The 15,123-nt window shown below is 45.9% G+C and overlaps 1 protein-coding gene across 1 annotated transcript in view; it reads right to left on the bottom strand.

The window, feature by feature from the left end:
• The window catches only part of ARPC2 (actin related protein 2/3 complex subunit 2), a 96,777-nt gene that overhangs the window by 28,947 nt on the left and 52,707 nt on the right, over positions 1-15,123 (bottom strand). Inside the window, exons 5-6 of the mRNA XM_085650014.1 lie at positions 5,216-5,402; positions 3,623-3,716 (exon numbers count right to left, since the gene is read on the bottom strand). Coding sequence (XP_085506140.1) covers positions 3,623-3,716; positions 5,216-5,402 — 281 coding nt within the window. The remainder of the gene's footprint in view (positions 1-3,622; positions 3,717-5,215; positions 5,403-15,123) is intronic.

Here is a 15,123-nt window from a genome sequence, read left to right as displayed (position 1 = left end):
TCGAAACAGTAATCATTGACCCATTTGGCAGGGACGCTTTCACCCCAGGGTTTGTGGTCGAACGCGCCCATCGCACCCTGGGCCCTCGGCCTAATCCTGGCTGCCCACCTGACCCATCCTGGCCCGCATTATGAACTACTGAGATCAAGACACTGCCCTACGACTGGCCAGGGAGCGGGGGGATACGACATGGCAGGTGTCCCGGATAGCCCTGTACCCGGACTTCACAGTTATGTTACAAGAGGCCAGACGAAAATACAACGGAGTCAAAGCCACACTCAGGAACCTTGGACTCAAATATGGCATGCTCTATCCGGCGAGGCTGCGAGTGGACATTAATGGCCGGCCCCGTATTTTTGACTAACCCAATGATGTACAGGAATTTTGACATACTTCTAAAAAATAAGGGCGGACAGCAGATGGGGCGGGGCCCTTTTTTCCGTGGCGGGGCTCGAATGCTAGCATGGAACTCTTCTCCACTGAATTAACAGGCATAAACGCACTGCAGCTTGAGATACTCAATGTTAACGTGTCTACGACTTATATAGTTTCATTGTGCTGAGTATTTGGCGGGGCCTTGCCTACCCCTCAGGTGTTAACCATGTTGATCTCACTTTGGTACCTAGTCAACTATCGCTTCTACTTTCTGCACCAATTTGAATGTTCCTGGGAGGTTTGGTATCGTTGGTTATTGGCTTAGGTATTACCTGATGGAAAACGGTTATATTCCCCCTAACATCTAGCATGGTACAGTGGGAGTGTGAGTTCCCACGTGATTGGTGCACAGAATCTACCAAATATCTGGGCGTGCACATCCATCTGGACACTGCCCAAATGCTAAGGCTTAATTATTGCCAAGCGGTTCATAATTTGGAAGCACAGGTTGAAAAATAGCTGCGCCTCCCCCTCTCCATCGCGGGATGGATCGCCCTGATCAAAATGATTGTGCTGCTGAAATTTTGATACCTCTTTAACAACATTCGATACCTTTACCTGTACCGAATAGTTTTTTTTTTTTTTAACACTGCGCTCTCATCTGATTCGACTGACGTGGGGGGGCAAGCGATTGAGGGTGAGGTGGCAGGTATTGCCCTACGATAGGGGTGGGTTCAAAGTCTCAGATCTCAAGCTCTATTATTTGGTTGCCAAGTGCAGTTATGCATATGCTTGGTATCATCCTGACGCTAGAATTTCTTATCTGCGACCAGAGGCAGACTTACTTCTCCCGGACAGCTTACGTGCGGTGTTGACCAAGGGCCTGGCCAGAGACCCCAAGGACATCCAAACTGTTTCCATCACTAGTTGGGCTTGGGATAAATTGCGACGCATGGCATTCCGCCCCCCACTTGTACTCCTCGGCACTGCCCAGCCCTAATAATCGTTGGATACCCATCATGGGGGAGAAATTGGTGCAGCGCACATTAGCCAAATTTAACATTACTAAATTTGGGAACCGGTTCCCAGGAGGACATGTCTTGAAGGTGACGGAAGAGAAGCGTGTTCGCTCTGCCACATTAATGGACAGATTTGTCATGAAAAGGGTGCGCTCGGCTATTAAGGAGACTTCACCCAGTTTCCCTCTTGAACCGGACTCGTTCACCCCCCTCACGATGACGATAGAGACTGACAAGGGCGCACACTTAATTTCTAAACAATATCGCAAATGCTCGTCCACAATCCCAGTTACAAATGACAAAATCCGTAGGGCTTGGGAGGAGAACCTATGGCACCCCATTCTCAATGACCAGTGGGACAAATGCTGCTCCATGACAAAAACGATATCTTTAAATGGCCGCCACAAGCTTATTCATGATAAATTCCTACGTAGAACATACGTTACCCTGGCGACAACCCACAGATTGGACCCGACCAGACCGCACAGCAGTTTAAAATGCGGGGCACCACAGGCAGACTTCGTTCATCTCACTTGGACATGCACCAAAATACGAGCCTACTGGGGAGAAGTGCATAAGGCACTTGGGGACATGATAGAATTAAATGTGGTGCCCACACCAGAGGTGGCACTACTGGGCTATGTGACCAACTTTCCGAAATCAATTCGGAAATTCGTCGCCCTCAGCATAGTTAGCGAAAAGAGAGATTGCCTTACCCTGTGAGCGTAAAGCCGCTCCTACATTTAAGAATTGGCTGAGCAGCCTAACATATTGCAACACAAATAGCGACTTATATGCCACTACCTTACCGCGCTCCTCGCGGCCTAAAGACATTTGGGGTCCACTCAAGAACTACGGGGCCACGAAGAGGGTATGCCCATCCACACCACTTGAACAGAGCATAGACCCAGCCAGGGTGGGTTAATGCCATTGATAGGCTGGATGGGACATCTTTTATACCCCACTAGACATGGTATTCTAAAGCTACATTCAGGGGCCATGAGAGTTACGCCGCACGACATTGTAAAGACCGGGGGAATACTGAGGCGATTGCAAGTAGCCATCTGAGACTGTGTTTGTTACTCTTTTGTGATAACTGTACGTGCCATTCTTATGCGGACGACTTGCCACAGTGAGCGCCATGGTTTTCTTTTCTGATACTGTACGACATAAAATGATGAAGTTAAAAAAAAAAAAAGTGTGCTTGGAAACTTTGCCATCTGCAGAACCTCGGCCTTGGAGGACTGGCTTGTGTGAAGATCATGCAAGGAGAGACAAAGCTGATGATCTGTGCTGGATATTTCAATAACTGCAATGCTGAGATCACGGCATGACATTACTAGCCAACGATGAGCTGGATCGGTTTGGCATTGCTTTCTGTGTTCCAACAGCCTTACAACTTCAAGCGTTTCCATTTAGAAATCTTAAAAGGTAACGCTCTATATCTAAGGCAGTGAGACCTACAGACCAAAGTCGCCTTATCTGCTGTTAACCTCGACTTTCACTTTCAAGTGGACCATTTGTAATTAGTTATAAAAATTGTTGACGGTTGGCTGGAAACACTGACAAAAACCGTCCAAATTTGTGAAGTGGAATTTTTGGTTATCTGCAATTTATTTTCTTGCTCTTTGGCTCAATACATTTTATTGTTTACTTTTCTTTGTAATGGCTTTTCTTTTTTCTGGTTTTCCATAAATTCTGAATGTACCATCGTATCATGGTGAATAGTTAGTAGTGTTATTTTTCGCTTGCTTTACAACATTAAACCCCTAAATTCTTTTGTTTTTTATTTAGGAAGGATCGATAAATCAAAGTATTTAAAATATTTTATATATGCATAATCAGCTCCGTAAAATAGTGTAATGCCACCCAATTATCAGATCAACTCTAAATAGGTAGCAATTTGCTAACTGCTATTGGCATGTCTCTAATTTCAACTAAATTAAGCAGGATCAATTAATAAAGGTCTGTCTGTTGTTTACTTAAAATTAACAATCTTTCAGGAGATGTAGAAACTGGTTTGCTGAAATTCGCAGATTATTTAGCAGATGGAGGATTATGAAAAAGGTGCTCAATTATTTCATGATTTCTATAGGCCGAGCTCTTGCAAATAGGGCGAGCTGTCAGTCTAGCAGCAATTTAAATATTTTCAAGAGAAACTTCTGGATGGCCTTAAGGGGATAAGGAGGGTGATATTAAAAAAATCCCAAGAGTTTTATTTTTCATACCTGCATGAAGACCTTTCCAATCACCACATCGTCGTCATCCTTAAACACTGTGCTGAAAACCACCGTGACTCGATCCTTTTTAGACTCAACATACCTTCAAAGGAAAAAGCAAGATACGTAATTTACTCTGAATTAAGTTATACATAGGTCATTGGACGAAAAAACACCTAACAGTGCAGAAAATCCATAATCCCAGTTGTGTGTAAAAAACAAAGAAACTCACTCTTCTCCACAAAGACAAAGGTGGGTTGGCATGGGTATGCTGGTGGGGCATTTGTTTTGTTCAGGTATGTAGGTACTTTTTTTGGGCATACATTGGTTTCAGGGGCGAACCACGCTCTTGGAGTTCAATAAGGTATTAAAAAAGATTAACGTCTCGAGATATTTCATGTAACGTTTTTATTTTAACTGAAAACAAATGGTCCAAAACAAGCTTATACTCAGTCTTTGACAAAACTATAATTTTCTACACAACAGTAGCGGGATGACTGTTACATGTATATGATGCTCGGCAAACTGCTGAACTAAAATGCTGTACACAGCAATCGCCACAAGGATCTGAAGCTGGGAGGTCCTTGCTGTGGTGGTGGCCAGTCGGGTGCTTTACCGGATGCATTGCCTACTTTTCAGCAAACACAATGTGGGTACGCTGGATAGATCCATGTGCAAAATCTCAGATGTATCCATAAAGCATTCTTTCTTGCTCCATGAGACCCGGGGCCCTTGTCTCTCTAGTTAATAGATTTTGAATACTTGTTCAGGACACTAAACATATTGGAGTGGGTAATCATTGCCAATTGTATATCCATTATTATGTACACAAACAAGGGGCCACGGGAACAGATACTGTCTTGGGCTATTCCATGCCAGAGGAACACCCACAAGGTTGCCCTCTCTCCCCTTGTTATTCGCTACTGTCACTGACCTTCTAGCCCAGTGGATGACCTTTCGTCTTCCTTGGTTGACAAAATGATTCAGGGATCCTAGACCAACCTGGGTAGGACTGTCCAAATTCATTATAAATTGAGCTCAGGAAACGTGCACAGAGACACTATGGGACCATGATCTAAGGGTGGAATCAATAGATTCATATATCTGTGAAGTTAGTTCTTGAACACTCCAGAGCAATGCTGGTCTACTAATATTCCCCCCTTATTGATTCTTTGACGAGGAATCTGGTGATTTAGACACCTTTTCTGCGATACCTCTTGAGATACATCCCAAGCACGAAAATGATCTCTCGAGCAAAGATGTTTTACATCCTTCCAGATTGCACCTTTGTCTTATTCCCTCTATTTTCAGGAAGGTCAAATCACTTATCGCTTTTAAGGGGAGAACAACCTAACTCCCCCCCCCCCCCCCACACAGGGCCATGGAAAAATGCCTTAAATCCTCGTATGATGGAGGCATCTGTATGGTGGACATAGTGTCCAACCATCGGACCTCTCACTTATTGTTTGGATTCAAGAGTCGAAGTGCAATCCAGCATACACGATGAAAAGATGGACAACTGGCGAACCCTTGTCCCCTACAGGACACCTACAAGAGCTCACGCCAGAAGGCGTGTGACAGGGATGGACTGCGAACACTTACATGGTTTCGTCGTCTCTGTAGTGGATGACGGCTCTCTTCTCACCATCCTTCCCCTCTTCTTGGAACTTGAAATACTTTTCAAACACAGATGCAAAACAGTTGCGCTTCAGCATTCCCGCTTGGTGGATTGCTGCATCCTTATTTGTGGGAACGTTTTCTAGGTCATAGACCAAGGAGACGTTGTATCCTAGTAAAGCAGAAGAAATGCGTTGGACACATTTTCGATATATTGCACCTGTACAATTATGTCTATACATTTTAATTGCAAAAAGACTAAAACACCAAAAAAACTTCAAGAGCGAGCGTTTTAACTTATGCTAAAGATGCAGTTCAGTGGATCAGGCAGAAATAGAATATACAACCTGCAGGAGCTGCAACGTGTGAGTTTTTTTGTAGACAGACACACTCTTGTGTTTAGTCTTACCACTTCCTCTCTTCCTAGCACTGCCTTGAAAGAGTCTAAAACAGTCTGCATGAGCAATGATATTGAACGCATGCAGTCCAAAGCATCAGAGAACATCCAGACTAAAACTTTGCATTATGACAAAGCTGAACCATGACTTCAAAGACTTATCAAATTCCCAAAACAGAGCGAAGTCCTGGGGTAGTTTCGTTGGGCTTCCCATTATCAATGTCAGATAAAAGTTGTCTACAATCACACCTTGAATGACAACTTCAGGTAAAAACAAACTACATCATAAACTAAAGAAAGCTTCTCAGGTTCAGGGAAAGTAGATTTTACTATTAGATTAGAATGAGAAGGGAAGACAGTTTGGGGCAGGTACTTCTTAACTTCAAAACACTGTGCAGTGATTTGGTAAATGCCACCAAAAATTAGAGACTTCAAGCAGACAACTTACTAGACAGCCACTAGTGCCACCCTGATTTAAACTGGAGTGCTCACTAGTGTACGAAGAGCAGTAGTTCACCACTTCTTTAATTTACAAGATATCGCCAAATGCTGCAAAACTGAAGGAACTATCATTGTGCAAGAGAAGATAGAATACTACAAATATAATAACTCCTGAAGTTGCACTTTGTAAATGTGGGACCGTCTACAAGTGTTGGAGGTAATGGGAGTATGCCCAAAGAGAGCTTTGATAATACCAGGCTGTGTGTAAGAGAACATCATTAACAAAGGACAAGGCGGGAGGAGTGTTCCGCAGTCCGACCGTAGGGTACCCTTCAGTTCTCTCGTGTACCGGCGTGTTTTTAGCAATATTGGCTTCCTACCTATATTCGGATGCGATCAATGTTGCCCATTAGATGTAGCGAAGTCCTTCCTGACCCATGTATGCATATTCAGACCTCCCAGACTCCTTATGTCTGCACCCACAATGCGTCTTCGTCCAGATCGGGAAGTCAGGTTGGTAAGGGCCTTCCTGGGGGAGCAGTCATGGGCACAGCAACGCAGCCGCGAGGAGCGCGCCACCCACAGACCGAGCCGCGGCCGTCACATCAGGCCCCCACTCCCCCGGCAACGGTGTCTGCCGTCCGGGACCCGGTTGGGTATGGGGCGGGCAACGCAAGCCTGCTCCGGACCCCCGCCGCTCCACTGACTTGCCCAGGCTGGCTGGAAGGGAAGTCAGACCAGAGGAAGGGCTCCAGAGCCAACATGAGACGGAAAGAGCCAGATCATCGAGAGGAAGCGACTCCGCAGGAACATGTTGACCAGGAACTACGTACTGGGCGCACATGGAGATCGAGGTCCAACAGCCCGGGCCGTGCGCCAAGATAGCAAGACTGGGAAGAACAGGGCTTCCTTGCTCCCGCCAGGGGAAGACTGCACAAAACCGTAATGTACAACTTGGGAGGCTCTATCTTAAAGGGCGGTAGAAAGTGGGCCCGCAGTTTTAAGTAATGATCGTATGCCTTTGTTTTGCACCTTGAGGATGCTGGGGAGATGCAAGTCTACAACAGAAACAAGAATGTCCCTATTAGGAAAGGCCTACGGATTTATCCTATCAATCAAGTGTCTGATGTTTACCGATTCTGTTGGTTGTCTCACAAACATAGTATCAACATAGAGTCTACATACAGTAGCTTGTATATGCACTAAAGAAATTTAAAATACTAATCAGTAAAATTACAATTATTTATTTTGTAAATAAGCAACATAAAAATATCAACATAAAAATATCCTTCCCTCCCAGAATGGGTTACAATCTTTTAATCAAATTCAATTAATCATAATAAAAATCAATTTACGTGAATACATGTCACAAAAATCATCATCAAAGTCGACGCGGCGTTTCGGTGATTTCACCTTCTTCAGGACTAAAAAACAGTATGATCAAATCTCAATTGTCTTGTAATGGAAGGGATAGACGTTTTAATAAAATTGTCCAAATGGAATAGCCCTTCACGATAGAGGCATCTACTGTTGAATAAGCCTTATTTTCAGTTGAGTTAGGAATTATATGTTATGTCCGTAAGAGCCACCGTGGATATACTCGTATTATTCGAGAGAAGCCCACTTTAAAATTTGGGGAAAATATCTCACAAGATTCAAGGGCGTGTAAATCCTTTTCGTTTCTTCAGCTCTAATCGTTAGATAAGGAATTCACATCTGACAGGCCAATGAAAGTAGATTTTTTCAATTAATCACTTTCTTGTGTTCAATCCTCAACCGGACAAGACGGCCTCCCTGCTCTTACGGACTCCTCGATAGCAGCAAGTCTACGCCCTGGTCTCATTTCCTATATCTGTGGGTGGGCTTAGCACATATTTCACTGCAAAACGGGGGAGAGGACCTTGGGTGGCTGGGCTCGGCTACTGACCACTTCCCAAGGACACAGTTGTTCACTCTTTGGGGCGATAGGCACTCTGCTGGTTGGGGATGTGGGTAGTTTGGAATCTACGTGGCAGGGTAGCAGGGAGGGGGGGTTGGACGTCGGAGTTACTATATTTGCGGTTTGGAAATAGTGGGCGGTGGGCTGTGAGGGGAGTGGGGAGTTATCGTTTGTCATGCAAATTTAGTGTTCGTACCAGGGACGGTAGGCATGGTACACGAATGGCTCGGGAAGAACTGTTTTCACACCAGACATGCACTTGGATAAAAGTCTTACTTATAAGCTGGAACGTGAACGGGTTTGGTGACAAAATAAAAGGGAGTATTGTGCTGCAGCACCTTAAAACGACACTCCCCAGAAGTGGCACTACTACAATTAACACCTAATCGGTAACACATGTAAAGCGCTCAATAGGTGGGGCTATAAACTGGTTGCACATGCAGGGTTCGCTACTGGGTCTAGGGGAGTGGGGATCCTCCTTCGCCACACTCTCCCCTTCGAGGTTCAGCGAACCTGGACTGATCCGTTTGGACGCTTCGTGGCGGCCGCGGGGCAGTGGGAGGGGCGCACACTCATACTAGTGGCGGCGTACATTCCCCCTGGATTGCAAGTTCAATCCTATAAAGACCATGGCGCCTTTCTACTCGGGCTACCGGAGGGACACCTCGTTATTGGGGGTGACTTCAACTCCGTCCTTTCGGGGGCGCTGGACAGGCACCCACCCCGAGACATAGGACCGGGGCAGCAGTGGCTCCCTAACTTCCTTGAAGCCTTCGGCTTTGTCGATCTCTGGAGGAAGCGGCATCCCGAAGGTAGAGAATATACATTCTTGTCGGGGGCACCCCGTACGCTCTCGAGAATTGACTACATCCTATCTCCAGTACAGGCAGACATGCTCACAGCAGACATCAGGCACTTGCCTAGAGGAATCTCTGATCACTCACCAATATGGGTCCACTTGATAATTAGGGACAAGAGAGTCAGAGGTATAACCCCTATAAATCCCTGGTATCTGAAAGGTCCAGAAACCAAAGCCGCAATGTGCAAGGTCATTGAACAATACTTCCACGACGAGCGCACTGTGGATTCCCCGACTACTTTGTGGGAGGCATTTAAGACGGTGCTCAGGGGTCAGGCCATCTCAGTGGTCGCAGGCAGACGTAAAGATAAAGAAAAACAGTTGATTGAGGTCGAACGTGACATCGCTCGGCTGGAGGAGAGAGCAGGGTACGGTCTAGACGACGACATCACCCACCAACTGCAACTAAAAGGGGTGGAGTACAAATCAATCGCTACAGACGTGGCAAAAACCTTGGCGCGTGACAGGGATGGACGTATCTATGATAAGGGTGACAAGGCGGGCAAGCTGATAGCCTGGCTAGATAAAAAAGAAAGGGCGCAGAGAGTTGTGCCCGAACTTAAAAGTGCTTCGGGTGTCGTCCTCACTGAACCACACGATATAGCAATAGAATTCGCTACACACTTTGAGAGGGTGTACCGGAGAGACTCTGAGTTCACAGAGAGCGACTCTTCTGACTTTTTGGCAGACATTAAGCTGCACACCCTCACTGAACAAGATTGTGAAATGATGGAGGAGGACCTCACTACGGAAGAACTGGCCAAGGCAATAGGAGATCTTAAGGTAGGCAAAGCGCGAGGGCCCAACGGCCTCCCTATTGAACTGTACAAGATCAAGCCAGATAAGATAGTGCCTCATTTGAAAGCTATGTATTATGATAGTAGGAAGCTAGGTAAGCTGCCATGGGATCAGCGCATAGCAACATTGGTCACCATTCCCAAACCCGGGAAACCGAGAGATGAATGTACATCGTATAGGCAAACATCCCTTCTAAATGCAGAGCCTAAGATACTTGCCAAAACTTTTAGCAAACAGACTCCGGCTTATCATAACTAAGCTAGTACACCCGGACCAATCGGGATTTATACCCCATCGAAAAACGGCCCTCAATCTACGGCGCCTTCATTGAGTGCTGGGGAGCTGCCCCGGAATCCAAGAGTATGCAGTGGTGGTCTCGTTGGACGCAACCATGGCTTTTGACACCCTTGAATGGGCATACCTCTTTGCGGTGCTTCAAAAGATGGGCTTCGGGCCCAACTTTATAGGGTGGATACGGCTTTTATATGCCGACCCGCTAGCACAAGTAACGGTCAATAATAAGATGTCGGACGTGTTCACCCTGGGCAGAGGCACCAGACAGGGATGTCCTCTTTCGCCGCTGTTTGCCCTCTCCCTTGAACCGCTCACGGCATGGATACGAAGTGATGTCTGTATCCGTGGACTTCGTTGGACCGAGGGTTGGGAGGATAGAATTTCGCTTTACGCTGACGATATCCTTCTCTAGCTTTCTTCCTCTGCGCGTTCCCTGAGAGTAGTGTTAGATATTTTTGCCAGTTTCGGACGAAACTCAGATTTCCGAATTAACTGGAACAAGTCGACGCTCTATGTGCTCCACAGAACCCCTCCCTCCCTTCCTAGAGACTGCACGATACAGGTTGCGGTATTTCGATATCTGGGCATATATATATATATATATATATAACCGCTGATGCCAGGGCTAGATATGAGAGGAATCTGATTCCCCCCCCTGCAGAGATTACGAAGAGATGTAGAAGTCTGGAGGAAGTTGCCCCTGTCCCTGCTCGGGAGAGCAGCACTGTTTAAAATGATGGCTTTGCCTAGATTCTTGTATGCCCTCCAGAACTACCCGGACGTGGTACCTCATACATTCTTTCGGGAGGTCGAGTCCCTGCAGAGAGATCTGCTATGGGACGGTAGACCGCGTATAGCACTCGGTAAGCTTACGCTCGGATGGTACGATGGGGGTATCGCCCTGCCTGACATCAGGAAGTACTACTGGGCAGCACAGCTGGCTGCAATCAACCAATGCCAATACGGAAATGGGGATGACCCAGCATACGGAATGGATAGGTGGTTGTTGCCTGGTGGTGACTTCACAAGAGCACTGTACTCCAGACCCACCAGGTTCACACTCACAGGCCCCACGAAACACGCGGTACAGTTATGGCACGTAGTCAATAGAGCGCTAGGGTGGGCCAATAGGCTCACTATGGCCACCTCCCTATGGGATACTGAACGGCTGGGAACTTTGGGGCGAACAAAGGGTTTTGACAAATGGGACCCTATAGGTATCTCACATATAGGGGACCTCTGGGGGAGGAATGGAGTGGAACCGTTCGCGACACTACAACAGACATACGAAATGGCTGAATCGGAGCGCTTTCGATACGCACAGATTAAACACTCTCTGCAGGCCAACATCCCAATTGGTACGGAGCTGCCTGAGGCATCCCCACTCGAGGACCGACTGCTCGATGGGCATATGCCAGAAAAATGCATATCCCTCACGTATAAAAAGCTTATTCACCACACCCCTGACCCCCTCACAGCACTTAGAGAGAAATGGGTAAGGGATGGTCTGGAAATTGACGATGAGGAATGGCAGGAGGCACTTTCATCGCCGAAAGAAGTGGCCATATCGGCTAAACTCAAGCTGGTACAACTCAAGATCCTACACAGGGTTTATCTCTCAGAGAAGCAATTAATGCTTATGGGCAAAAGCGTGGATGGGCAGTGTAGGAGACGGTGCGGGATGGAGGGCGGGTTCCTGCACATCCTCTGGGAATGCCCGTTAATTCAAGACTACTGGCAAAAAATCCTGAAATGTATGAGTACGATTTGGGGGGTCCCTCTGTTGCCCGAGGCCAAGAGATGCCTGTTGAACATCTGGGAGCCCACAGATCTGAATGTGAAGGGGAGGATATGGGCCACACTGGGGCAGATGATCGCTAAGCGCAATCATGGGGAGCGGCCGTACCACCGACACTGAAGAAATGGAAAGAGGACATGGACTGGTGTATGGTGAGAGAAAACAGTCTATGTAGCTCGGGGATGTCCCAAAAAATGGATTGCAATATGGTCTAAATGGAATGTTTATCGGGGGGAACTGTGCGAACCCCCATCTATCCCAAACCAGATGATCACTGTATGGTGTAAATCTCACTGCATAACTGGTAATTCTACACGCTATTACGAAAGTAATGTACTGATGCCTTTAAAGAACTCCAACTATGGTAATGTACGATACACTCTTCTGTAACGCATGACTCTTGTTGTTTGAGTTCAATAAACAGAAATATTTAAAACAAAAAAAAAAAACACACGACATTCTCCCCCCTTGCTCTCACTCTTTGTAATAACCTTCCTCTCCAAACGAGGCTGGCCACATATCTTTGCCTCCAGAAAAGAGCTCAAGATTCTTTTTTTCCGTCCATCTGCACTACACCAGACTCACGCCCCGCTCTACCAACTGCTCCAGAACCCTATTGCTCTTGGACTACATACTGGGCAGAATTCAGTATGTTCCTCTCCCAGTCATGCATGTATGTATGTATGTGTGTGTGTGTGTGTGTGTGTAGGAAAAGCTCAATGTAGCTGGAAAACCACTGAGTACGGTCGGGGGGCATATAAAACGATTCAGGACTCCGAACAGGTGAGTTTTCAGCTACTTTCTGTACTGCAGAAATGCTAGGGGAGTTCTGATGCCAAAGATTATGCTGTTCCAGACCACAGCAGTAAAGATGGAGAAGGCTTATCCCGTTTTGTGTTTTTTCTTTCCAGTCTGGTAATATCCAGGCTTCTCCTCTGGAGTTTACATGTACCTATTTTCTTGGGCGAACAAGAAGGTGGGCAGTTATGTGTAGCCCTGCATATGAAGCAGCTGGTCTTCAAGATATTCTAAGCATGACTGTACCTCTGGGATTTGCCGACTGTCCCTCAAGATCTGAACTACACAAATACCTTAACAGCAATACAAGAGCTAGGCTTGTAAAGGAACCAGTGGTGGGGTGATATGGTTAGACTTATCTGGGCCTTTCACAGGATTCGCTGCAGGCTGTGTTTTAGAGGATGAATGTAGTGACAGAGAAACAATGAAGCACCATGATGATGTGTATCAGTCACCACATACGCACACCTATACGTCATGATGTTAGGGTGACTGCAGCGAAATGATGCATATGTGTAAATAAGTCATAAAATGGTAGCCATTTGATAAATGAGCTGGGGGTGGGAAAGAATCACCAAGAGTGCGGGGAGGGCAGCACACAGGTGGAAGGGGCAAATGCAGGAAATCACAAACACTTTTATGGAGTGCTGAAAGCAAATGAAAAAAGGCAGTTCACTGAAAGTAAGCAGTGGATGGAAACAAGTCATCCAATCAAAAGGATGTTAAAGAAGATATACTCACAAGGGGGAACAAACAAGAAGAGGCAGGACAGCCATCAAATAAGAAGCAAACATATGAGGGACTATAAAGCTGATTAGCAAAGGCCTCACCCACTTCAAGTATCACTACTGTACACAATAGGTCTTCAACAGACAGCGGAAAGCTGCTTGTAGGCGAGACCTAACCATGGAAGAGAGGAGGGGCAAGGGTCTCAACTGGCATCGATGGTTATGGATGGGGAGGGAGTGTGAATTATTGAATGTTGAAAACAAAACAGCAACATGGAGTAAGAGAGCACGGGGCCTACAGAGAGGCGGGTTCAGGAGAGTCACTAAATACTAGATACAGTAGATACAAAAGAGAGTGTGGGGTAAAACCGGGGAAGCGAAAAGGTGTGACTAGAAGGAGATTAAAAGAGTGTGTGAAAGAGGTTGGAGAAAGGGGTGGGGGCACCCGAGAAAAAGAAAAGGTTCGAAGAGAGGGTCAGGTTATTAAAAAACAAAAAACCTGGAAAAGACCAAGCACAGGCATGAGATCTGCACCCAGTACATTAACCTTATTGGTTTTCTCACCCTGGTGAAATGGCCTTAAAGGTGAAATATTTGTGGAACCCGGTTCTGTGAAAATAGGTCATTGAAAAACGGCTTGTTTATCATATATGTCATATAAAACTGGTACAATGCAGCCTTGGATTTCTTGGCAATGTACACTTTAAAGGAGAGATTGGTGTCAAGGATGAATCAGAATGATTCCGCGTCAGCTCCCAGCAGGGAGATCCAAGCATGAAATGATGGTTACCTGTAGCTTTTAACAAATAGGAAGAACTTTGTCCGAGATCTTGACCTTCCGTTATGGAGGAGTTGGTAGTGGTGGTTGGCTAGGTTGGAGGTGAACCACTACAGAATTGAGTCAGAGAGTTCAAATTTCCAGTATTTGCATCAGTGCCTATTATTCTGTTACTCCCTACATCTAAGGATTTTTTGATAATTTACACATGTGCATCTCTAACCAGCACATCTAGCGAATACTCTGCCTGTCCCAAGTAATATATTCTGCTGCCCTTCGGCAGTTAGTTTATCATGATAAAAAACACAAACGGAAACAGTACTGCAACGTGGACTATCCCTTTTCCTGCATTATGACCATGTGCATTCTATTCTTCTTCTAAGATCTGTGCATATTCTCACGCTACCACCCCACTTTACCGACCAAGCACGTCTGATTGCAAATTCATCAATTATTTGTGGGGGAATGGAGGGCGGAAGGCACAAAAAGTGCTCGACAGTCAGTGCCTTCCGGTCAATCTTGGCTTTGAAGTTATTTTGTTAGACTTACGCTGAGCTTTTTGGTGTACCAATGAATTTTGTGTGTTATGCAATTTTGAGAATGGGAGGACGCAAATGATAAGGTCCAGCGAATCACATTTCACACGGGTGGGGTATGCACCATGTAATGTGATTAAAAGAAAATCTCTTAGCCCTTGTGTTGGTTCTCAAGAAGACTAAAGTTAGTTTGCTAAAAAGTGATTTTTATTCCTAGGTCGATGGGATATGAGACAGAAGGTGTAAGAGGCCAGTTAGGCAGAGGCATTCAATAATAATTAGAAGGTGTGTGTGTGTACATACACATATAGGGTGTCGCGGAGTGTTGACACAAAGTATCATATAATGGTCTCAATCCTTCGAACATGAAGACAATAAGACCGTGCCCTGAACGCTGCTACAACCTTTATGAGCCACTTATCAATTACGAAAGCCCACAAACTGCGAAACGAATTCCCCTGACGGTAGATCGAACCAGAAATGTCTTGTTCTGATAAAACCCTTAGATTTAAACCCATTAAAACCCA

Source organism: Triturus cristatus, chromosome 3_2, assembly GCF_964204655.1.
Source record: "Triturus cristatus chromosome 3_2, aTriCri1.1, whole genome shotgun sequence".
NCBI classification, from domain to species: Eukaryota; Metazoa; Chordata; class Amphibia; order Caudata; family Salamandridae; genus Triturus; species Triturus cristatus.
Note: the sequence above shows the minus strand (reverse complement) of the source record. Positions and strands in the feature narration are given on the sequence as shown.